Source organism: Mastigoproctus giganteus, chromosome 9 (genome assembly GCF_048544385.1).
Source record: "Mastigoproctus giganteus isolate SK-2022 chromosome 9, ASM4854438v1, whole genome shotgun sequence".
Classification (NCBI taxonomy): Eukaryota; Metazoa; Arthropoda; class Arachnida; order Uropygi; family Thelyphonidae; genus Mastigoproctus; species Mastigoproctus giganteus.
This window is the reverse complement of record NC_143583.1, coordinates 168,430,717-168,456,315: the sequence shown is the minus strand read 5'-3', so window position 1 is coordinate 168,456,315 and position 25,599 is coordinate 168,430,717. Positions and strand designations below refer to the sequence as shown.

At 38.6% G+C, this 25,599-nt stretch overlaps 1 protein-coding gene across 2 annotated transcripts in view; it reads right to left on the bottom strand.

The window, feature by feature from the left end:
• LOC150080878 (neuropilin and tolloid-like protein 2) overlaps nt 1–25,228 on the bottom strand; it is a 168,787-nt gene extending 143,559 nt beyond the window's left edge. For both annotated transcript variants that reach the window (XM_090381190.1, XM_090381189.1), the window contains exon 1: nt 24,732–25,228. In XM_090381190.1, coding sequence (XP_090237316.1) covers nt 24,732–24,837 — 106 coding nt within the window. In that variant the 5' untranslated portion in view covers nt 24,838–25,228. The remainder of the gene's footprint in view (nt 1–24,731) is intronic.
• Nucleotides 25,229–25,599: the final 371 nt, after the last annotated feature.

Here is a 25,599-nt window from a genome sequence, read left to right as displayed (position 1 = left end):
TTTCTGCCTGGGGTGAAAACTATGAAAGGGATTTCATCTTGGTCTGGTCAAGGAATGTTCCAAACAATGTTAATAACTGGACATGGGTTATAAAAAAGACTGGTAGAGCTTGGTGTAGAAGAAAATTAAACGTGTATTTGTGGGATGGTAGAGGATACAGAGCATATTTACGGCAGTGTGTAAGATACGATATACCGAGGAATATGTTAATTAGGTAGATTGGCTCCAAATCATACACCTGGAGTGACTTGTTTAAGAATAGAGAATGGAATGAAGCTTTTGCTGAGTTTGCTAGAGAAGTAAACAGGATTAGACAATTGTAAAAGTTTGTATATATGTAAATAGTGTTTTTATGGAGTTGAGATTTAGTTGGAATTGGAATTTATTGATCTTATAGTTTATAGTTGTATAAAAAGGAATTGTTGGAGAAAAAAAAAGATAAAATATAAAATACAAAAATATACTGATGAATTTTATTGTTTAGAGTTTTATATTGATTTTAGAGTTTATAGTTGTATAAAAGAAAATGTAAAAAGTATAAAATACAAAAATATATTGATGAATTTTAAATGTTTAGAGTTTTAATTTGGCTGGAACAAGAATCACAATTTATAGAAGTTTGCCTTTGAAGATTAAAGTTTAATTGAACTCTAGATAGTCGATATCCGCCTCTTCGAGGCAGAGGTGGTAACATATCCTCAATGTATGATTTATCATATGGAGGATGTGATTAAGGATCAAAAGATTAAAATTGATAGGATAGAGGAATAAAGCGCGGATGAGCTTATTGCTCAGGAAGCGCAAGTACAAGTAGGTGTTAGGACAGTGATGATGATGACTGGAAATCCTATCCATAGTTTTGCCAATGATAGCACATTGCATTCCAGTTTGAGAAAACCTTCCCCTGCTCAATCAGCTTCAACTTTTCGAAATCCGCTACCAATTCCTTAAATGCCAATCTCCAGGTAATTCTCCAGTGAGGCAAAGACAACTTAGTTGATTTCAATCCTTTAAAACTAAGTCTTCTAATCCTATGCTTATCTTTGGTGACACTCCAATTTCTAGACAAGATGATATATCTCTTTTGGAGATTACCCTGATTTCTAATCTCCCTTGGCACAAGCACATTATAAATATTGCTTCCTCTACATCTAAAAAACTTGGTTTTCTCTTTCGCTCTTGGTGTTACTTTTTTTTCTTTCAAACAGCTGTTTACTCTGTACAAATTGCAAATCCACCCTACCATAGAACATTGTTTCCACATCTCGGGTGGTGTCCCCAAAACCTTTCTCAGGCTTCTAGATTCCATTCAGAAGAGGGCGGCTAGGTTAATTAATGGCTCTTCTCTAACAGTCTCTCCACTCGCTGTCTCATAGACATATTGTTTCTGCAGCATGCCTTTTCTACAGATACTTCCATGGGCACTGTTCTTCTGAATTGGTTTCTATAATTTCTGCTCTCTCTTTCAAAACAGTCCGAACATGTGCTGCCACCAGCCAACATCCATTTACTGCCAAACTTCAAACTCACAGAACAACTTTTCATCTTCCTCATTTATTCATTCAACTGTCGTTTTCTGGAACAACCTTCCTTCATACATATTTCCTGAAAATGACAGTCTACAGAAGTTCAAGTCTAATATCTTCTTTCCTCTTCTCAACCTCCAACCCAAGCACGGTACTTAGTACTATAGGTTCTAATACCTCCCATGTTTGGGGTTTCATAAAAAAAATGGGAGGTCTTTACTGCAGGTCATTTTCATTCTTCACTATTCTGAGTGTGATACTACATAGTAAGTAGTTAATCTGTATGTACTACTACCCACATGAAGTAACTTGCATTTATCAATGTTAAACTTCAGTTGATCTCAGTCCATCTGCCTAATTTATCTAGATCTCGTTGCAGTAGCATTACCCTGATTACCATCACAGTGTTATTCACAGGAGCATTAACCACCCTCCAAACTTATCATCTGCTTGTTTGTTTGTTTGTTATTTGGTTTTTAGGAGCACTAGTAACTAAGGCTATATTGCTCCAGGATATGCAGTGGTCATTCGCTGACCTTTCCGCATCCTCCGTATTTGGTGGTGACAGGCTCGAACCCCGGTCTAATCAAGAAGCGTGTGCTACGCACTGCTGCTCCTTCCCACCTGGCTACAGAGGCGCCTATCTTTCATCGTGGTGTTAAACAGCCTCCATAATAGGGTGAATGCGGGCCCCAGCATTCATGGTGGGGTTTTTTTTTTTTTTTTTTGGTAGTTATTGGCGCATCGGCTTCTGTGGCCATAATGCACCTCCCAAGGTTTTTGTAGTACTTTGATCAAAGCTCGAGGCGGGATTCGAACCTGCGACCTTTGGGTTGCCAGGCAGGCGCTTTACCCACCCGGCTAGCCCAGTCGGCCATGGTGGGACCCACTGCTGCTACATGGAGCACCTCCCACCATATGAGATGGTGCAAGTCTTGAACATAATCCAATATGTCAATATTAGATCGGGGGTTACAATTAAAATGCTGCTCACCCCCAGTAATGTTCAGCAATGGATGGGTCATCAAAATCAGCTCAGCATATGGCCCCCCCTCATGTTCAGATATCCAATCACTCAGTTTACATTTAGTGGGAAGTCTAATATTTGCGGGGAAGACCAGCAAATATATCACAAACGTGTCTCACCTAACATAGTACAGCTAGAGCGCTGTTCAACCGTGCAAACTTGCACAGTGAATCTGTTGTTGACAGGTTTTTTTTTGTTTTTTTTAAGGAGCAATAGCAGCTAAGGCCATATTGCTCCGGGGATATGCGGTTGTCATTCCCTGACCTTTCCGCATCCTCCATATTTGGTGGTCACGGGCTCTAACCCCGGTCTAATCAAGAAGCGTGTGCTACGCACTGCTGCTCCTGCCCACCTGGCTATGGAGGTGCAAACTGCTGTTGACAGGGAAGCTGAGTTTGTCAAGGTCAGGTTGGATTTGTCTAAAAGCGGTTATCCTCCTCATGTTTTGAATAAGTTTTCTACTTTTTTCTATTACCTGGCCCAGCTCCTCATGCCAGTTGACAGATGCTGAGAGGCTTCTTCCTGGTAATCAATCCTTCCAGTAGTGAAGAGGCCATTCAAACAACACACTACTCACACAACCCACATTGACTTCTTTTACAATGTTAAATAACACTATGCCCACTATTTCCTTTCACTTATCACAAAATTGTTTAGCTCACTGGCATTCCCCATTCAAAAAACATTCCTCAAGTGTGAATGTAGATGCAAAATATCTATTTGTCAGCAACATGAGCACAAACATTAACAGTTAAACCATTCATATCACAATGTGATTCAGCCCCTTCCTTCTAGTGCTAACTAAAGATCCTTTTCTTTGCATTCTTTGTAAGAGTACTTCTCAAAATCTCCCTTAGCTTTCCTAACCTCCTTTGTGACCTGATTGCAGACTAGTTTACATCTACTGTAGGCTTTGTATCACCTATAATTTATATGCTTCCAGTGCATTGTTTCTCTGTCACAAGTCTCATCAGTTCACCTGAAATCCATTTTGGTCTAAACCTTAAACAGTCTTAGTATTAAAAATACATAGTAACTTCTAAAATTACTACCCTGAATGCTTCACTGTTAGAATTTGCTATTAATAGCATATCAGTTGGTCCCACTGAATACATTTTAAAGAGTCTGAAACCACCATCATCATCACAAAAGCTCTTCCCTTTGCCCTCGACAATAGTTACAACCTTAAATAAATTCCACATCAATACACTGTGATGAGTGCCACCTGCTTCTTTTACCTTATGATTCTTAATGCATGAAGAGTTGCTACTGATAATCAGATCAAGAGTATTGCTTTCTCTTGCTGCCTCTCTAACATGCTGCTGTAAGAAACATGTCATCCAATAAATCCAGAATATTTAATTCTGATAATGTTTGAGTAGAGACCCAAAAGTTCCCAGTCAATAACTGTAAATTAAAAATCTCCCATTACAAAATGATTTACTGGCCCACTATTTGTCTGTATAGCTGTTCATCATACTCATCAATTTGTCCTATAACATACACTCCTGCTCTCATTTTTGTTTTTCCAGTGTTTATGTCGCCAAACAAACTCAATATTGCACTGGCCACCTATGTCAACCGAATGCACTACCTTCAATTTTATGTGCTTATCAACTAAGGGCAAACACTCATACTGCTCCCTCTCCTTGTCTGTAATTTCTGTAGACATTTTAGTCCCACATTGAATTCTGCATCACTTATGTCCAAGTTACACCATGTCTCTGAAAAAAAAAAATGTCCATATTTGATGATTTAATACATTTTCTACCACCTAAATGTGAGAACTTGTTCATTGTGTTGTAATTTTCAGAATATTGAAAAAAAAAACAAAAAAACACACATTCCAACATCCTCAAGTATTCCAAAAATTTGTACATAATGGTTGAAAATTAAGCTTGGAATCCATTGCTGAAGCAAACACTTACTTTTGTGCTGAGCTGAAAAGCAGAACAAATCTTAAAATTTTAGAAAAAGTTTATTCGTGTATATAAACTAACATCACAAGCAAAAAAACAAATAAAACCATGTGGCAAGTCCATAAACAAATGCTAAGCATTACTGCATACATATTTATTCAGTGTGACAACACTCAGTAGTTATTAATAATTTCACATGCCTTTACGCGTTTACAGCACTCGCTGGTTGACTACTTAAGAATAATCATTTTTATATGGCAAACTGCTATGGTACATTTTGAACACTGTTGTGCACTGCAGCACATCACTCCTAGTGCAATTTTACACATATATGAACTGAAGAAGCAAACATGTTAACCGGTACTTCAAATTTATTTACTATGCTCCTTGCATTAGTGTACATGAAAGTATATATATATATGACCTGTTTTCTGTTACCCTAACACAATTGATGCATTTGCTTTTTCCCAGAAGACCCCCAAGCAGGCCTTGAAATTCCCTATATCATACTTTCCAGGCTACTGCATGATCCAACAGAAGCAGTGCAAGAATCACTTACTCTGCTGCCTGCAGCTGCTGTTAATCTATTAATCCATGTACCCCCCCATTTAGGTATATCCCATCCCTGTCAAGTCTCTCTACAACAAATTGATTGACAATGCTCTCAATCACATACTTCTTCCTATCGTATCAGGGCAGAATTGCAGACACTTTCAAATTAAGGGATAACAGAAAAATCTCTGTTATCCCTTAGACACTTTCAATTATAGGAATAACAAAAATTAATAATTTTTCTGTGATTCCTATAATTAAAGTATTGATTAAGTCATAAAGGTAAACACATTTCATGAATTACCCAATACTTGAAATATTTCAAATTTCCTTACTAAGCTCCTGGCACAAGTGTATAATCAAATGTGTTTGCATGCTCTTGGTAGTAACTAACAATCCATATAATTGGTTGTCCCAAGAGGACTCTAGCAAGCCCTATAAAGGCATCTTTCGTTTTGGCAAGGCATATGATTAAAAAAAAAAAAAACCCACACGTGTACCCTGTATAAAAGAAAGATGTTTTATTTTATGTGAAAACCTCTTTGACGAAAATCAAAACTGTTTAAATGTTTAAAATCGAACAGCTAGAACTGAAGCTACAAACGAGCTAACGTTTTATGCTCACACCCGCTACTTACTCTACCGAATCAACGTTAGTAACTGATTTAGCGTCATTAAGGAAGTGATGTCCTTTGCATCTTTTCCATCTCACATTTTTGTTACCAATCGGTTTTGCTTAAGTCCGAAATATTCAGTATGAACGATGTAATGTTTTATGCTCGTGCCCACTACTTATTCTACTGAATCAACATTAGTGACTGAGTTAGCTTTATTAGGAAGTGACGTTATTTGTATCACTCCCATCTCGCATTTTTGTTACCAATCAGTTTTACTTTAGTCTGAAAAATTTAGTAGGTGCCACCAAAGATGTTTTCACATAAAAAAAAAAAAAAATGTCACACTGCTTACATTAACAGTTGCCAATAGTCTATTAATCTGTGTATTTCTCCCCCCTCCAAAACTAGCAGTTTTCTGACCTAGCTAACACTACCTCAATAGCATAAAAAAAAAAAATAAATAAATAAATAAAAGTCGTGAACCTCCTTATACTTTAGGGTATCTCATCTCTCCTCATATCATCTTACATCGGCCATGCTGGGGAAAAAAAATTCTACCTCACTGCCCATGCAAGATCTCTCCAGAACTCAACTGACTAAAGAACTCATATTATATATCCTACCTCCTGGAGTGCCCCTAAACCTGTATAACACAATCAGGAGTTATCTAACACAGAGAACGATCGAAGTACATGCACCGTATAGGAAGCTAACTAGACAAATGCACAGGGGGTGCCTGCAGGGCTCTGTCCTAGAACCCCTGTTATGGAATATGATTTTAGATAAATTCCTGGCCCTTGATATTGACGAAGTCGGCGCCCAGGCCTTCGCCGATGATTTGATAAAAACTGCTGCTGCTGACTCACGAGCGCAGATCGAAGAAAAAGCCAACCACGCGATACGAATTTTGCAAAACTGGGCTGCAATCCACTGCCTGCGGATTTCTCCAAGTAAGACCTGCTCGGTACTCCTGAAGGGCAGACTCGACCTTGCCAGACCACCGCAAGTGAAAATCCAAGGCACCACAATAAAACTTGCTACAGAAATCAAATATCTCGGAATCATCATTGACAAAAATCTGTCTTTTCAGCCCCATCTAAAGTACATTAAACAAAATACGGAAATATTCTGCATTGGTCGCAAGAGTGACCAAGAGGGACTGGGGGCTAAGCAAGTGGACCCTGTCCCTATACTACAAATCTACCTTCATCCGTCATCACATATGCTTCACCAGTTTGGTACAAAAATGTAACCACAGTGGTAAATAGAAGAACCTTGGACAGCATCCAGCGGTCAATAATTCTGACAATCACACGAGCTGCCTCCACAGTCAGCACGCACGCACTCCAGGTTCTGGCCGGAGTCCTCCCGCTGGACTTGGAAATCATCAGATGAGCCCTGACATATAATATGGCAAAAGAAATACCGTGCACTATCCTGAACTTCACGTTGGATCTCGCCAACCACAGGAAGCTTGAAAAAACCAGACTGCTCAACCACCTCCGACAGGAATGGCAGGATTGGTGGACAGAATCCACTAAAGAGGAAATCACCAAGAAGTTCCTCCCTAGCGTAAACAGTCTTTCCAAAACTCCCGAGTTGGTTCCAACCAGTGCTCCACGTCACCTTTCTGCTCACAGGGCACGGGCCATTTAATGCAAAACTATCTAGCTTCCGAATCACTGAGGATCCCCCGTTGCCTCTGTGGCCACGAGGAAACATGGCAACATCTCATGTATGACTGCGACCAGTATGAGGACCTGCGATGCAGGCTCACCACTGCTATCACCTACTTCCCGCAGAACATGAAACAGCATCTTCTCGACTCGGAACAAGCATACAAAGCCCTTACCATTTTTGCACAGAAACTCTTTGCTAGAAGGCGAGCACTTATAGCAAACCACCATGCACAGCACCCAGAAGCTGATGATGAATCCCAAAACCAAGACTAGAGAAAACCGGAATACACAAGAAAACTGTACCAAATAACCCACAACCACGAACATGACCATCATTTAGCCTTGTTCACGAGGGAATTGACAACCAGGAAGACCTAGATCTGAACTAGAGACAACCTGACACAGGACTTGATTCATGTATGACCCTGCGACTGGGATCTGACTCCAACATTGAAAAAGAAAACCAAAGAAGATTCGGTTCAGATCACTTGGACCCCCACGTGCTCACAACTGTCAATGCCTGATGGCAATCTGTACTGGGCTCCCTTGCCTGGTACCTTTACTCCCTTTCCCCTGGTGGGGAGGAGACAGTCTTGTCTCCTCTCCACCCCTGCCAACCCTGATTCTTCTCCTGGTGGGGCTTGGGCTTGCCTCACTGAAAATCCTGGGGTCGCCTTCTCTATCGTCCCCATACTTCGGTCTTTTCTCCCCAGCCTTCAGTCTCCCCCCCTACTCTGCCTAATACGGCAGCGTATAACCCACACAAACTGCAAAAACTTAACTTCGTCCAAATTAAACCGCATACACCTCAATTGGCTTTTCTAATTCCAGCGCTCACCTCTACCGAGTCTTTTTTTTTTTTTTTTTTTTTATAGGTCCTAGTCACTGAAATCTCAGGAAACTAGGTGGCAGGGCCTGCCAGAGTAAAACTCCATTCTGCTGTGTACCTGGTCTGCCTCCACGAGGCCAAATGTGGACAACGTTGGGCCTCAGTAGGGGTCTAGCGGCTAAACGGCCATATGAACAACGATACACAACACTACACATATACAAAATCCACACACTTTTAAATCTCTGGCCTTCCCAGTGAACTGGTACACCTACAATGAAAGCAACGTGGAGATGGGGGAAACCCCTGGTGCCGTTAGACATCAATACACTTTACACTTACCCCTACCTCCCATTAATGTCTGGGAAAAATTCCAGATGCTTTCACATTTTGCAATAAGGTAAAAAAAAAAAAAAAAAAGACTGGCTAGTAAATCTTCAATGAAATTCTTAATGTTAGATATGCAGAAAACTTTAATGTGTGGAACAAATGATACAATCAAATCCATTTTTCTTGCTTTGGTAAGGTACAGATTAGCAAAAAAAAAAACAGCCAGAATTGGGAATATGGTATGAATTTGTTTTGATGCTACTTTAAAAACAAAATCCTGTGTAAAAACAAGGAACAACAGGCACAGAATATGAACAGCCTATTACGTCATATCCAAACAAGGTGTGATGCTTAAGCTTTAAATGTAAGCATAAAGCAAAAATTCTTACCTTATTTACAGAAATGCATTTAATGCAGCTCTGCAAACACTATTCTAGACAACTTAAAGTACGTGATGAAAACAATTAAATGAAACAAACCAACTCACTCTGAAAACCTTTTAGGGCTACAGCCTCATGTTGCAAGCAAGTTTACTGATGTATAAGTTAGTGCTCGTTATTCGAGGTAGTGCAATATTATGGAAACTCATTGTGACAGTATTCACAATATCAGATATACTTAAATGGTGCCAATTAGGTTCAACTGCAAGATGATCCTCCTCAGATAGCTGACAAACTGAATGAGTATTCTGCATCTACATTCACACATGAGGAATTATGTACAGAAGTGGAGGGTTGTTATTTGGTTTTTAGGAGCATTAGCAACTAAGGCCATACTGCTCTGGGGATATGCGGTGGTCATTCCTGACCTTTCCGCATCCTCCGTATTTGGTGGTCACGGGCTCGAACCCCAGTCTAATCAAGAAGTGTGTGCTACGCACTACTGCTCTTGCCCACCTGGCTATGAAGGTACCTAGAAGTGGGGGGCTGAAGATAATTAAACACTAACAGGGAGCTAAATTATTTTGAAATAACCGAGAGCAAAGTGGAGAAATTGAAGCTAAACATAAGAAAGGCGCCTGGTGTGGATAGAATCTATCCAGTTATATTAAAGGAAGTGGCAAAGGAAGTAAGCAAACACTTAGCCATAATTATGAGAGCATCACTGGACTCGGGGGAGGTCCCCACAGACTGGAGATGTGCAAATGTATCTCCAATTCACAAAGGGTGCCACAGACCGGTCAGTTTAACTTCTGTTCCAGGAAAATTAACGGAATCACTTGTTAAAGAAGCTTTGCAGGATCATCTAGACAAGACTGCAGTAATAATTCAGAGAGCATGGTTTGTTAAAGGGAAGTTCTGTCTGACCAATTTGATTGGATACTATGATGTGATCACAAAGGAACTGGATCTAAAAAACAATGTTGATATCATATAGTTTGATTTCAGGAAAGCTTTTGATACTGTTGCACATGGAAGACTACTGTACAAATTGGAGCAGTATGGCATTAAGGGCAAGTTGCTACAATGGATAAAAGGGCGGTTGAGTGGGAGAAGACAGAGAGTGGTAATCAATGGACGTTCGTGGACTAATGTTATTAGTGGAGTCCCACGGGGTTTAGTGTTGGGCCCACCGTTGTTTTGTATATTTATCAATGATATTGATGGAGGTGTATCAGGCTTAGTGTCAAAGTTTGCAGATGATAAAAAGTTGGCAGGGTTGTTAATGACAGTAATGGGAGTGTGCTACTGCAACAGGATCTAAAAAAGTTGGGCAGATAGGCTGAGAAGTAGCAACTGAAGTTTAACATTGTCAAATGCAAAGAACCGCATATGGGTAGCAGTAACTCCAGAGAAATGTACCAACCATGTGGTGTTATACTCAGAGTACTGGAGAATGCAAGAGACCTGGGGGTAATTTTACAGTCAGATATAAAGTTTTCTGAGCAGTGCAGGCAGGCTGCCAGAGCAGGTCATGGGATCTTGTCAATGATATACAGGAATTTTATTAGCAGGGATAAGGAGGTTATTATCCCCTTGTATAAGGCAATAGTCAGGCCACACCTTGAGTATTGTGTACAGGTCTGGAAGCCTCATTTTAGGAAGTATGTAGAGTTGCTAGAACGAGTACAGAGAAGGGCAACAAGCCTAGATTCTGCAAATTGCAGTCTGGAGACTAGGCACCTGCGAGGTGATTGATTGAGGTGTATAAGGCCTTGAATGGATTGAACAGGCTCAATAGTGATGGGATTCTTCCTCTTGCTCAGATTATAAACCAGAGCAGGCATAAACTGAAATTGAGGAGAGACAGTTGTTGAATAGATGTGTGCAAATTTACCTTTAGCCAGCTAGCCAGCGGGTAGTTGATTGCTGGAAAAAACTTCAATCTGTAATTGTAGAAGTTGATAGCTTAAATAGATTCAAGGAAGAAATGGATGGGTGAAATGGGAAAGTTTTTTTGTTTTTTTTTTTTTGCTTTCTTGCATCATATGCCTCTACTAATGCTAATACTAATTTTTGCACATAAAATTAGTTCTAATTCACTAACCTAGCCTTCCTTCAGATTTGACTGTCTACGCTCATTGATCTATTTTAATTTTTAACTATTTTATTGCTTTAATTAATTTACCTTAATTTTGTCATGAATACGGTGTGTTGGACTACCCTCCCTATTTTGATGGAAGAATTTACTTCTTTTTACCCTCCTTTTTACACTCTATTTAGAGTTTCCTCTAATTTTTTTCTTCCATAACTATACGTGGACATAGAAATGCAGTTTATTGATACATAATCAGGTGTAGTCCCTTGAAAAAGTATCTGCATTTCATATCAATCTTTTACAGCATGCATCAAATATTCTAAATATTTTAATTTTCCTTATACTGTACTTAAATTTTCATAACATCGATATATTTTTTCCACCTTTTATTTGATGCTTGCTTGCTATTTATCCAGAATTATTTTAATAATTTATTTTTCCTTTACAGCTTCATTCCTTCCAAATTGGCTTTCTAATTCAGCCTTTAATTTCTTATAATTCAATATATCATTTAGGTTTTTTAACATTCTTTCCCTGTCATCTATTCCTTAATACTTCTTTCTTTCTATCCTTTCCATACTAGTTTTGACACCTTGTGTTCTTTACACTGCCATCTGTCAGCTCTTTCTCGCACTTAATTACTTGTGTATCCTTTGCTGCTCCTTGGTGCACTTAGGTACATTTGCCATAACTTTTATAAAATTAACCACTATCTCCATCTTTTATAAGTTACTTTAGCTCAAATATCCAAACTTTATATATATATTATAAAGATTAAAAGGAGAAGTATGAAAAAAGAAAACTGAAATTGATTATTAGCATTAGCAGAGGCACATGATGCAAGAAAGCAAGCTTATGCAGCATCGGCTAAAAAAAACCCGCTCCCATTTCACCCCTCCATTCGTTCCAAATATCTGTCCAGCTCAGCATTAAATTTATTTAGACTATCAACTTCCACAACAAAAGATGGAAGTCTGTTCCACCAACCAACTGCCCACTGGCTAAAGGCGAACTTCCGCATATCTATCCTACAACTGTCTTTCCTCAATTTGAATTTATGCCTTCTCAGGTGATTATTCTAAGCAAGAGGATGAATCCCATCAGCAGTGAGCATGCTCAAACCATTCAAAGCTTTATACACCTCAATCAGATCACCTCGCAGGTGCCTAGTCTCCAGATGCTGTAATCTGCAAAACTTAAGCCTTTCTTCGTAAGAGCAACCCTTCGTTCCATTCACTAATCTTGTTGCCCGTAGAGATAAGAGAAGTAAAAAGTGTGAAAGAAGAAAGAAAGGAAGGATAGGAAAAAAATAATAATAATAATACATATATAGAAATAAGTCAATATTATTATACACAATACCCCAGGGAACCACATCTGGTGAGTATGGGCTTGGCACACCCAGGGTCCTGAGCTGGATATCATCATTCCTCTCTTTCTTGGTGATTCCCTTCTACACTCTCTCTCTCTCTCTCTCTCTCTCTCTCTCTCTCTCTCTCTCTCTCTCTCTCAGGGTGTGACTCGGGAATTTCTTTTTTTTTTTTTTTTTGGCTGGTGCAGCATGAGCCTCAGGCTTCCTTGCGCCATATATCTAATAATAATAATAATGTTGATTATATCATCATATATTGCACAATCCTGGTGCTGTTTTCAAGTACCAACCACCAGAATTGCTGACAAGATGACAGTATAGTGTCCTCTGTTTCTAGCATAAAGTACATACCATGGAAAAATAAAATTACATCAAGATATATATGAAAAAGCATACAATTAAAGTTATAAGGGGTGTAACTTAAAGTCGACACAACAAAGGACCCAAAAATAGTTATAAACATAAATGAACAAAGAAACTCGAACAAAGAGTTCGTGTCCTCATTATGGGAGGGTCTGGGGCCTGCAGACTGCACTTTTCCAGAGCACAGGCAGGATAGCCATAGTTAGATCTGTTTTTACTTTCAAAACTTCACCGCACCTGTCGTCTATGGAGCTGGAATGGGTCCAGGTGAATAGGGCACGTGCATTACTGAGAAGCTGGTTGGAGGTGTATGCCAATTTGTAGTTGGTGAATTGGCCAGTACACGTGGGCTTACGGTAGACTGAGGTTCTTAAGTGTGAGCCCACATGTCGCACTAGAACATCCAGAAAGGAGAGGGTGCTGTTCGACTCTAGCTCGACAGTGAACTGGACGAAAGGCAATAGAGAGTTGAGACTCTGCAAGTGTTGGGTTTCTGAACCACGGGGAATTATGACAAAGACATCGTCTACATACCGCCACCAGAAGGCAATGGGAACCGGTAGGTCTAAGAATGCATGGCCCTCCAGTTCTTCTATGGTGATATTCGCCGTGACCAAGCTGACAGGGTTCCCATGGCCATGCCATAAATCTAAAGAGGGAGTTGCCAAACATGACACCACCGGCCAAACATAAGTGAGAGCAGTGCAAATGTCCTCTCCAGATAATGAGGTTCTAGTGGGCAGAGTGGAGTTACTGTCCATTTGCACATGTGATGACTTGTTGAACTGGAATTGATGTGAATAAAGAAATGTCAAAGAAGGCCATGACTTGGTCAGTCTTCAGAGTTGATGAGGTTAGAGATGAGGCACAAGAATTCCCCACTGTTTGAGAGTACAGTTGGTGTTACCTACAAGGGGCGCTAGTAGTCCAGCGACAAATTTCGAAAGTTTATATGTCGCCGAATTGCAACAAGAGACAATTGGTCGTAAAGGGATGCCTGGTTTATGCACTCCATAAACTGGGGAAATTAATATCCAGTTGCCAACACGTAGCTGGTTGAAATCTTTTTAGATTTCAACCAGCTATAGACTAAACTGTTGACACTGTACTCTCACTGCTTCAAGGGGAGGGTCATGTACTGGTTCATGAACACTGGTGTCATGTAGAAGGATAAGGCTTCGCTCTGGTGTTCAGATCGATCTAGGCCTACGGTGAAACATCCCTTATTGGCCGGCATGGCCAGCAGTATGACAACAGTGTCATCCCTCCTAAGAGAGAGAGAGAGCGGTAAGCCGGTAGTGGATGAGATTAGAAGCAACCAGACGAACATGTAAGATTGAAGTGGCTTTGAAACAAATCTCATTGACAGTTTCTTCGGGTAGGCGGGTTAAAGACACCTCTATTCCCATTGCGAGCTTTGTGATGGGAAGACTGAGATAGTATGGCAAATATCATCCCTAGAGTGAGAAGTTCCACTTGTTCGTTGGATAAGCACTTGCCGTTTTGATTTGGGACGAAGCGAGCATGATCATGTGGGGCCTCTGTGTGCGTGGCTGGTGGTGTGAGCATCTAGAAGTAAGTTGTTGAACTTATCTAGTTGGCGCGAGCGATACAAGTTAGACTCACAGACTGCCTGAGAATAAAGTATGGATGATGCTAGAAAAGGTTGAAGAAGAAATCAAACCTTTAAATTCAAGGGTGTGTACAGCCCTGTTGAATGAAAGGCTTTGTAGATTTTGATGTAAACAGCCAAACTATCCAAATCCACAGGGTCTTTAAGCCAAAGTTGAGGCAGGCATGTTCCATTTGGTCATGAGAGAATGGTGCCTTGTAGCGAAAACCTTTCGGAATAATACAGCGAGACTTGCACAGTGGAAAAAGCGAAGGTGCTGTCTGTAGTGGGCTATGCAGATTAAAGTTTTCTGTAACAGGGGCCATAGGCAGTATGAATAAAACTAAATAGGTCTCTTGCTCCAGGATCCATAGATAGGAAGTATGAATATTGTTCTCCACTGGAGGAACAGAAATAATAATGAAAATTGCAGGTACAAGCAAGGTAGTAACTTTAATAGAAAATACAGGTACAGTATAGAAATTAAGGTAAACAAATGAATGGATAAATTAAAAATAAAACAAAAAGTAGCTTTCAAGTCTGACGGACTCTTCATCAGCTGAAACAAACGTTAATAAGAAACAAAGAATGCCCTGGAGTGATCATGTAGGGCAAACAAGGCATGACACGAGTGCAAGCAACAGCATGGACAATCAATGGTTAGAACCAGATGCTTGTGGCTGTGAATGCAGGGTGTGCACTGCATTACCCATACTTCCTATTATAAATATAATTCTTTAAAAGCTACTTTCTGTGATATTTAGTATTAACAATGATTGTGACAAGATCCACCTTGAACACTTTGTCAGAGGGTATTATGACTCATATAAAAATAGCCAATGGCAATTTTGGGGTGAATCATGATTTCATCATTTGCAAAATCGTGATTTGCATCATTTGCATGTATTCCGAGATCAGCCTAGTGGATAACCATAGCTCACTCGAAGATTCTTTTCTTTGTGACCATTGTATGGAGTGTACCAATCTAAAGTTAAAATCTGGTACATTGTTAGAGGAATTTGAGTCACTGAAAAAAACAGGTGCTTGATCCTCGAGAATAATGCAGCTGGGAGCTCATCAGGGATTGTGCGCACGAGTTATAAATTACTGGAATAAGTTTTCTACATAAGTGGTTGAGGCAGACAGTGAGGAAATTCAAAGGTCAGCTGGATACGTACCTCCGGGAAGAGGGAAATGCACGGGTTGTATATTTCCTTTTCTTTTATTAATCATTTATTTTATTATTATTTTGTTCCTTTTTTTTTTTTTTTTTTTGGTGGCTGGTGCAGCATAAGCCTTAAGCTTCCTTGCACTATATGGCCATTACTAATATGAATATTGACTGCACAATTACCCCAGATATTTTTCATTCTCCACTACTGAGCATTAAGACAATGCTCTCTCTGTTTGCTAATTTCTGGCCAAATAATAAATCCCTGCGTGTGAACATGCACCCTGCTTGTCAGACCTAGCCAGCCACCTTGCAATTTATCTCTTCTCTAAACTGAAAAAAAAGTGTACTTTTAAGGGATCCCATTTTTAGTCCACTGAAGACATTCTGGAGAAAACAGTCAAAGTGTTAAAATGGCTTACAGAAGATCATGTTCAGAAGTCTTTCTGTGTTTGGAAAAAACACATGGAACAACATGTGTGTGCAAGCCTAAAGCAATTAATTTTGAAGGGGATAACTTGTAAGGTAAGGAATATTTCATTTTATTTATTGTATTGCAACAGTCTTATTATTTAAAAGTCACACCTCATATGAATAATTAAACATTAATCATAAATTACAAAATATAAAAAGAAGTAAGAAGTAAACCTCTCACAGAAAAACTTCCAAAGCAGCTGCCCGAAGTGACCTTCATTTTGCTCAGTGTAGCACTCAGCACGATGAATTCCTGATTTCCTGGCATGTGTTATCATTTTAGGACTTTTGATTCTGGAGGTTTGTCACCAAAATCCTACAGGTTAGGGCAAGCTACCTAGGAATCAAACCCTGATGGAACCGATATTCAGATCCTACTTGTGACTCATGTGGACTGAATTTAAATTAAGTCCAGTTGTTTGTGACATCCACATCCCTGCTTATTCCTTCAAGGTGGGACGGTTAATATCCCAAGAAACACTGCATTTACTAGTATCACTGTCACTTGCAAAGTGTAAAAACACTGCATCTAAGGAGACTATCCAAATCTGAACCAATGTCAGCAGGGGCGAGGCATCCACATCACGCAGAGGAATGTTGTCACTCTGTGTCACCACGCAGTACTAGGTGGTAGATGACTCATCTGATGCAGTACTAAAACTGTATTTATTGGAGGCCTGAAACCGATATTTAGTCTCCAAAGCAAACCCCCAACCCATCTGTCCATCAAAGTAGTGGGTGATGTCTCTTGAGGGTGATGGGCATCTTGGCAAAATGCCACTATTTGTTGCATTTTGTGGGTGCAGCTCTAAAATAGTTTTTTCAGGCATCTGCTAGATAGCCTACTGTACAACCTGTTGGTAACTCTAGAAGAAATTGCACTATATAAAAATCAGCTACTGACTGTATAACGTCTACTCTTCCAGCTAATGACTGGAGGGATTCTGAATAGGGAGGGCAGTGTTGAGGCCATGTTATATCAAGGAGCTGGGTATATTCTTGTTGATGTGTGTGGGTATGCCGTATACAAAAATTTTGTTAAATTCAATATGTTCTCTCCTCTAACCCCCCCCACTTATTTATTTTTTTTTTTGGTAGTTGTTGGCGCATAGGCTTCTGTGGCCATAATGCACCTCCCAAGGTTTTTGCAGTACTTTGATCCAAGCCCAAGGCGGGAATCGAACCCGCAACCTTTGGGTTACCAGCCAGGCACTTTACCCACCTGGCTATCCCAGTCGCCCCCCCCACTTATGTTATCTACTGAGTGCACTATGGATAATAAAACTGACAGATAAAATATTAAAAACAGCAAGAACTTCTTTTTAAGTTCATTATCTGCTGGGCTAAACAGTCATAAAAAATATAGATGAAAGAATTTTAAAACTATGAGATGTAGGTATGTTTGAAAAACTGCCCCTATTATCTTGAAGTGTAATGCAGAATGAATTTATCCAAGAACTTCCTCATTCATTTCATAAGTGGCAGTGTTCTCCCCAAAATATTCTGCCAGCCAGGTGGCATTATGAAGTAGCCAGGTGGGAAGTGTAATACTTCACAATATTATAAAATTTTCTGTTATTTATAAATGTGACTTAAGTGATCCAGAGCAAAAATTAATTGCATAATTTAACATTATATGCTCCTGTCACATTGAACTTGATTGCATAGTATGTTTGAATTAATATTAATCAAGATCAGTGAGCATTTAACCATACGGTACTGCGAGAATTGCTTAAATTTTACCCAGGCGGTGCACCCATTCAATAGGTCATGGGGAGAACACTGAGTGGTCTTAGTTCCAATCATAATTACAGTAGACTCTCGATTTTCGGGGATAGATGGTAAAAAACAAATCCCGGATAATCGATTTCCTGGTTAATCCAAAAATACAGAAGTCCCCGACATACGTAAGAGATATGTTCCAGGACTTCTTACTTCGTCGAGTTTTGTTTAACTCGAGAATGACTAATAACATATTGCTACTATATTTATTATTGACAAATCTGAATTCAGCACAGTACTTGATTATTAGTTTAATTTTATGATCGAAATCGATCACTTTCCTTTTCTTGGTAGATTTACTAGTACCGCTGTCACTTATTCTCTTAGTCGGCACCACGATAACGGTCAAAATGAATTTTCTGTAAAGAACTTCACAGGGTTAAGGCGAAAACTCACTATTATCACCCCATGCGAACTCACATTTTACTAAAGCACATTTCTGGAGATCACTACCAAAAAACAATAAAAACAATTTTCACTTTCCGTGTTATTGGGCTTTTCTGTTCGTGCATCTAATTATAAACGGTAGTAAACTTATCATATTGCATTTGTGAAAATACCGATAACTGCAATTCTGTGGATTTTTACGTTATTATGCTGAAATATGTGTCCCCTTCACTGAAATCTTTGTGCATTCTGTGATCGTCGTTATCAATTGCTTATTTTATGTTTTTTTTTTGTTTGTTTTAAATTTTACAATTCTAAAAAAAAAAAAAAAAAAAAAATTTCAGTGAAAAAAAATTTACGTAAGTCTGAAGTTGCGTAAGTCGGGACTAACTGTATCGAAAAATGTTCAGCAACCTAAGTAAAAAATATGCCAATAAATAAAAAAAAAAGAAAAAACTTATCACGTACTACTCGTGTGCCCAATACGATGCTTCCCTTTATTTTCTGCGATGTCAATATTAAATCTAATAGCATTCCTTTATTTTTTACGATGTTGCGTATGGTTTGGTCGCCAACATTATAATTGTTCATCATTAAAGATTTAATGGATGCACCATTTTTAAACTTTTGAATAATTTCAAGTTTTTGTTTAACTGAAGGTGCAACTCCTTTGCATTTACCCATCATTTTCGTGATTTCTAAACAAAAAAAAAATTTTTTTTTAAATATTTACTATAAAAAAAATTGGCATCCCTGACAAAAAAAAAAATTTGTCTTTTTGCGGTTCAACGGAATACAACAATCAACGTGACACATTTGGTCCCTTTTTTTTTTTTTTTGAGCGGCAGGTGCGAAGACAGTGGGGGTTGTAAGATAATAGGTATATTAATCTCCCAATGACGACTTATAACGCCTTACGACTTGCAAAACATCTGTTTATACCTATTCTAGTTATTACTTGAATTTTATGATTTTTGGTTGATATTTTTTTTTTTTTTTTTTTTAATTTGGAGTTTTGAAGTGTCCCGGTTAATCTGATCCCAGTAAATCGATAGAGTGCTATACATCCATTTCCTCACAGCTTGCTCATTTACCTACAGGAATACCAAACATCTAATACTCGATCTTTTTCTACCAGCAACCCTTCAAAATACATGGTCAATATTAGTGATACTCTAGGCACTCAGATTACAACATGGTGATGGTCTTTTCTTCAATGGAGCTTCTCTCTCATGGTTATTTTCAGCTTCATTTCATTTGGCATTACAAGAATGTGAAATGGGATGACCTGCATAATTTTTTTATTCTTCTTTTCCTTGGTTGGATTAATGTTTTAAATCTTCTGTTCCCAATATTTTTTCATATTGTGTTGGTGAAATTATTCTTGTAGGGATAAAATTCTATAATTCATGTTCCTCTCTAAAATCATGTCCATTCTCTAAACCTTGGTTTTCTAATAAATATGCTAAGACTGTTCGAGGCTAAGGATGTAGTGTACTGCACTTGGCTTGTATCAATCTCCAGCTTCATTTTCTGCACAGAATTCTGAACATTCTAGATGCTGAGAAAGCTCTTGGCACTCATGGAATTTCTCCACTTCTTTGCAAACCTCCTCCTGATTTCCTGTTATACATCTTATTCCATTGGTGTTTTTATTTCTACTTGGAAACATCCATATTTATCCAATTCCTAAAAAGTATGAGAAATCCCTCCCATACAATTATTGCCCCATTGCCCTTACCTCTACTCTTTCCAAATTAATGGAGAAATCCATCTTACAACTCTCAAGCTATCTTAGCCTTCCATCAGATCAGCGATTGTCAATATGTATTCCATGAGCATCTGTCCATTGGTGACATTGGTTTATGTTATTAGCATTAGTAGAGGCATATGATGCAAGAAAGCAAGCTTATATAGCATCAGCCAAAAAAAAAAAACCCTCTTCCCATTTCACCCATCCATGCACTCCAAAAGTTTCTCTAGATCTGCCTTGAATTTATTTAAGCTGTCAACTTCTACAACAGATGAAAGTTTGTTCCAACAATCAACCACCCATTGGCTAAAGGCAAATTTCCGCACATCTATTCTACAACCGTCTTTCCTCAATTTGAATTTATGTCCACTCAGGTGATTAATCTGAGCAAGAATCCCATCAGGATTGAGCTTACTCAATCCATTGAAGGCCTTATACACCTCAATCAGATCACCTTGCAGGTGCCTAGTCTCCAGACACTGCAATTTGCAGAACTTAAGCCTTTCTTCATAAGAGTAACCCTTTGTTCCACACCAATCTGGTTGCCCTTCTCTGTACATCTTTCCTAAAATGAAACCTCCAGACCTGTATACAGTAATCAAGGTGTGGCATGACTTCTTCTTTGGTCCTTAGCTGGCAGCTGGGGGAGGCGGTTTGCCACGCAACCAGTATGCTGCTGTAGGTGCCACAGGGTTTCGGACTTGCTCTGTGATGTTCTTCCATACCTTACGATCCATGGCGTCAGTCCTGGCCTGGTTAAGGTCGAGACGTCGGCTCTTCAAGTCATTTTCCACTTGCTTGGCCCACGCTTTCCTAGGCGCGGTCCGTTGGATGCTCTATTGGGTGGCATGACTACTGCCTTATACAAGGGAATAATCACCTCCTTATCCCTGCTAGAAAAATTCCTGTATATTTCACCATGAGACACCTGCAGACTATCTGTACTACACAGAAAACTTCATATCTGACTGCACAATTACCCCCAAGTCTTTTTCATTCTATATCACAGCGAGCGCAGTACCACACAGTTGATATGTGACTCTGGAGTTACTCCTATCCGTATGAAGTACTTTACATTTGTCAATGTTAAACTTCAGTTGCCACCTCTCAGCATATATATGCAGTAATGCATCTATCAGTGCACTATTTTAGGCAATGCCTGTGGCAAGTGCTTCACTTGTGCATCCCTTGCACTGGGCCTAACCACAACAACTATCACTGAAAGCTGTAAAATATTATCGTACAAGTAGGGTAAAACTTCATTTGGTATATAGCAATTGAGAAAACTAGAATCGCTACTTAATGCAGTGCATTGATCTCATTGTGAAAGATGCTTTGCTAATAAGCGTTGTGGTATTGCACTTTTCAAAACTCAAAAAGAACTTCAAAGAAGTATATCATCCATACCATGGTTTCAGCCCTCTTTTGGTGCCTTACCAGTGAAGCATCTCACCACTCAATTGTACAGTGATGAGATGCATCCACAATATGCAAGATTCTACCAGTTATAAAAAAAACTTGTAAATTTAGGCCATGGTGTGTACTTGGTCAACATTGAGGCCCCAAAAAAAGGGATGAAATCATGTCATTGGTAATGGCATATGCTTTAAATAAATAACAATATTAATATTGTGTACAATTTTGAGGCAATTTTTGATGAAGTGCTTCCACATTACATGGTAGATGCATTAAAAGTAGCAAACCTAGTGTTCTCGTTACTGTGTACAAAATGAGGTTAACCTCACATGTACAATATAAAATATCAAGAAAAAACATATGCAATTGAAAACTGCTTGCAGATTATTCGGAATCACTATTTTTTTTTACGGAAATGTATTCCACTGAAAAATTAAAAATATATAATACCCATTTAATTCCAAACTTACCATAAAATAAAACATCAGATGACAGCTGTAGAAAAAACAATATGGGAATACTTGTCTCAAAAATTTATACTAGTCATGTTGGACAGACAACTTAAGTGAACGAGACCCAATAATATTCGTAAAATCACACAAATGCTAACTTATTGTGATTTCTTCTTGTAGAGAATGAAAAAATATTAGGTTTTTATGCAACTTGGGGAGGGATTCAAGCAAAATTTCATTCATTCATTTGTTTTTAAAACAAATTCATTTGTTTTTAAAAATTTGCATTTTAAGGCTGTTGAAAATTGGAGTAAAGAAGTCCTAGACATCGTTAAGACTTCCATTTTACCCAATAGTAGTGCAGTGTCCAATTCCTGGATGCCTTTTACTATTGTCTAGGTGACAAAGAGTTTTAGCAGATAGCTGTTAACCACTCCCTTCACTTCGGCAATCCTGAAATTGGTGGTAACACAACAGAGGGTTCTTGGAGTGACAATAAATGGCTACTACTGCCATCAAGAACAGTTGATGGTCAGTTCGATTCCTACCTCGCAGAGTTTGTGGTGTCGGAGACACTTTTGAAGTAGTGACATAACTATGGCTTTTATCAGTGGAATTTGTGAAGTGTACCAGCTGGCATGCAAGAGCTGATGATGAGTTTTCTTTGTAATAAAGTTAAGTCATTTTTGTTTAGCGACAAAAGGTTAGATTTTTACACGACTTCTGGAGGAATTCAAATAAAAAATGGAGTTGTTAAAAAATTATTTATTTTCACCTATTTTAGTTCTGTATTGCCATTTCTCTTTTTCTTTATTTAGGCTGCAAGGCATTTGATGTCACGTGACTTTGCCATGTCACATGTGAGCAAGGACAGAGGGATGGAAAGCAGTGAGTGGCACCTGCCAATCACAGTTTTCTTCCTGTCTCTTTGTTGAACTACGGAGGGGTACCCATGATCCGGAGTTCCACATAAACATTTATTTTTCACTATTAACCATGTTAAATTTAATATATTCACTATACTCCAATATGCGGTGCACCTTTGTAATTGGCTATCAGAACTGGGAAAGAAGTGATTGACAGGTTGTGACTCCACCCACTGACCGCATCCCCCTCCTCGTTTCAGGCAGACGTCACTGGAGCGCTGAATGCGAAATTCATTGCGTATACTGTACTTTCATTTGAATGCTGGTTTCTATTCTGTTCGGTGCTCTGCTGTTCATTTGCTGGTGTTAAATGTTACTTTCCACGTGGTCCTGAGTTCCTCTGTCATTATCCCATTCCATCCTGCAGGTAAACTGTTTCTTTGTTTTTTGCTGCCGTGTGTTGCCATCACATTCTTATTTCTTAGGTTCTTTGTCTGTTTTTTTTCCCCCTTTGTTCAGTCCCCAGGGAGCGAGAATGTTGCATATTAACCTAGTATTGTGCAAAAAAAAAAAAAATTTATGTTGCTGTTTTGAGGTTATGCAAAAAGTAATTTTATTGTTCGTTGCACATGTTAATTGACTTTCTTTTCTGTTTAGCGAAAAAAGGTTATGTTTTTATGACTTCGGCAGGGATTCAAGCTAAAATTGGTCGTTGGACAAGAAACAATTATAACAGGCATCATGTTTTTAATCGACTTTCATTTGTGTTTAAAAAAATGATTAGGTTTTTGCGCGACTTCGGGAGGGATTCAAGCAAAAACCAGTCATTGGACAAAAAAAAAAAAAAAAATTTACAATGGGTGTCATTTTTCATTGACTTTCATTTGTTTAGTGAAAAATGGTTAGGATTTTAGGTTACCTTTTTACGCAACTTCGGGAGTTTAGTAAAAATTGGTCGTTTACTGCATCTCATTAGTTTGTTTCATTTTGAAAAAAAAATTACTGTGTTATTTTTATGTACAATTATTTTAGTTTTGTTTAGAAAAATGGTTAGTTTTTACGCGACTTCGGGAGGAATTCAAGCAAAAACCAGTCATGGGACGAAAAAAAATATTATAATGGAAGTCATGTTTTTCATCAACTTTCATTTGTGTTTAGTGAAAAATGGTTATGTTTTTAGGTTACCTTTTTACTCGACTTCGGAGTTATTTAGTGGAAATTGGTTGTTTACTGCATCTCATTAGTTTGTTTCGTTTTGAAAAAAAAACTACAGTATTATTTTTATGTATAATTATTTATTGCTGTTAATTTCGTTGTTTTTCAGCTTCGCCATACTGTTATGTAGCGTGACATTTGCCATGTGCAGTCGAGAAGAAGAGGGGGAACGCAGTGGGGGAGCGGAGTTACGAACCGTACGTCACTGCTTTCCCCCTCTTCTTTTCGACGTGATTTTCAAAGGGGCACCGTGTTCTGGAGTTTTACCAATATTATAAACTTTAATTAGGCAGATTTAGCGTGGAAAAAATTTAGATGAAAATGTGGACCAAAACAGCATCCCAAATATATATATATTTTTTTCGGGATGCCGTTTTGTCCATATTCACGATGCCCATAGTTGTGAAAAAGCGTGCATTTTTTCATTCTTCTGATTGTACAAAGTGCGGACCGAAAAACGTTCCTGTTTGAGTTGCTGATTATAAGCAGTCAATGTTGTTACACCCGAAATTCATTACAAATAAGAAATATATAATCAGTTATCAAAATTTCTGACGAACTATTGATTAGGGAATACAGGAAAATAAATAACCTTCACACATATCATATACTACACACATTTTTCGTCAGCTTTAACTCAAACATGGAGCGTTTTTGAACCAAATTTATAAGACCTTTTTTGTCTATTTTTGCACCTAAATTACATCCTGAGATTTATAAAAGACCTTTTACAACCTTATGCAAGTTTAATTACAACTATAACAGGGGATTAGTAGCAGATAGCCACATCGAAGTTCATAACTATCGATTACTTTAATCAACAGTTGTATTTTATCCACGTTCCATAAAACTCAACCAAAATACAGGGGCGAAAAAAAAACCACGTACAGTTAATAAATTCTGCTACTTACAATACTTATTCCTGTCTGCAAATGTTCCATTTCTACACAACAATAAACTTAAAATTAAACACTGCAACACAATGTATGACCAGTGATCTCTTTGAACACTCGCCATTTTGACGTAACTGGAAATTTAGAGGAACAGTGAGACAAATAAAATACTTCATTCAGCTATTAAAGAATGAACACTATCCATTTTATCACTTCCTACAAAATGATAACACTATATTCAAAGGCTCCTCAAAGTATCATATTTTTCGGATGAAGTGATAAGAAATAACTAGAACTACAACGTATCGGATTCCCAACAACGCCCGTCGTTGCCCTGCCAAGCATGCTGCTTTCATACAACCAGCAACTCGAGCGGAGGTTTAAGAAATACAGAAATCAGATATCAGTATGACGTCACAAATTGTCACCACACTCCAACTACGCATCACGATGAGTGCAGTTAGCACAAAATTTTGTAGTTTCCGTACAATTAATGGCCGTTTCGCACAGAGGAATTTTTCTGTACGACTTTCCTGCTTCACGGTAACCACGCCCATGCAGAAGGAGTGGTTATAATTACCTTCTTCCCATGCCGTGTGGAAAAGACTTAGATTTCGAACCCGCCAATGACGCGAGGAACTTTAATGGGAGTTTTTTTTCGCACAGTGGCCCAGTTTGTCAGTATCAAAAGTTTTTTTTTTTTTTTTTTTTCGCACAGTGGCCCAGTTTGTCAGTATCAAAAGAATTTTTTTTCCCCTCCTGGCAACTTGGATCTTATCGTGCAAATCCCAGGGGCTCACATCTGGTGAGTATGTGCTTACACACCCAGGGTCCTGAGCTGGATATCATCATTCTTTTCTCTCTCTCTCTCTCTCTCTCTCTCTCT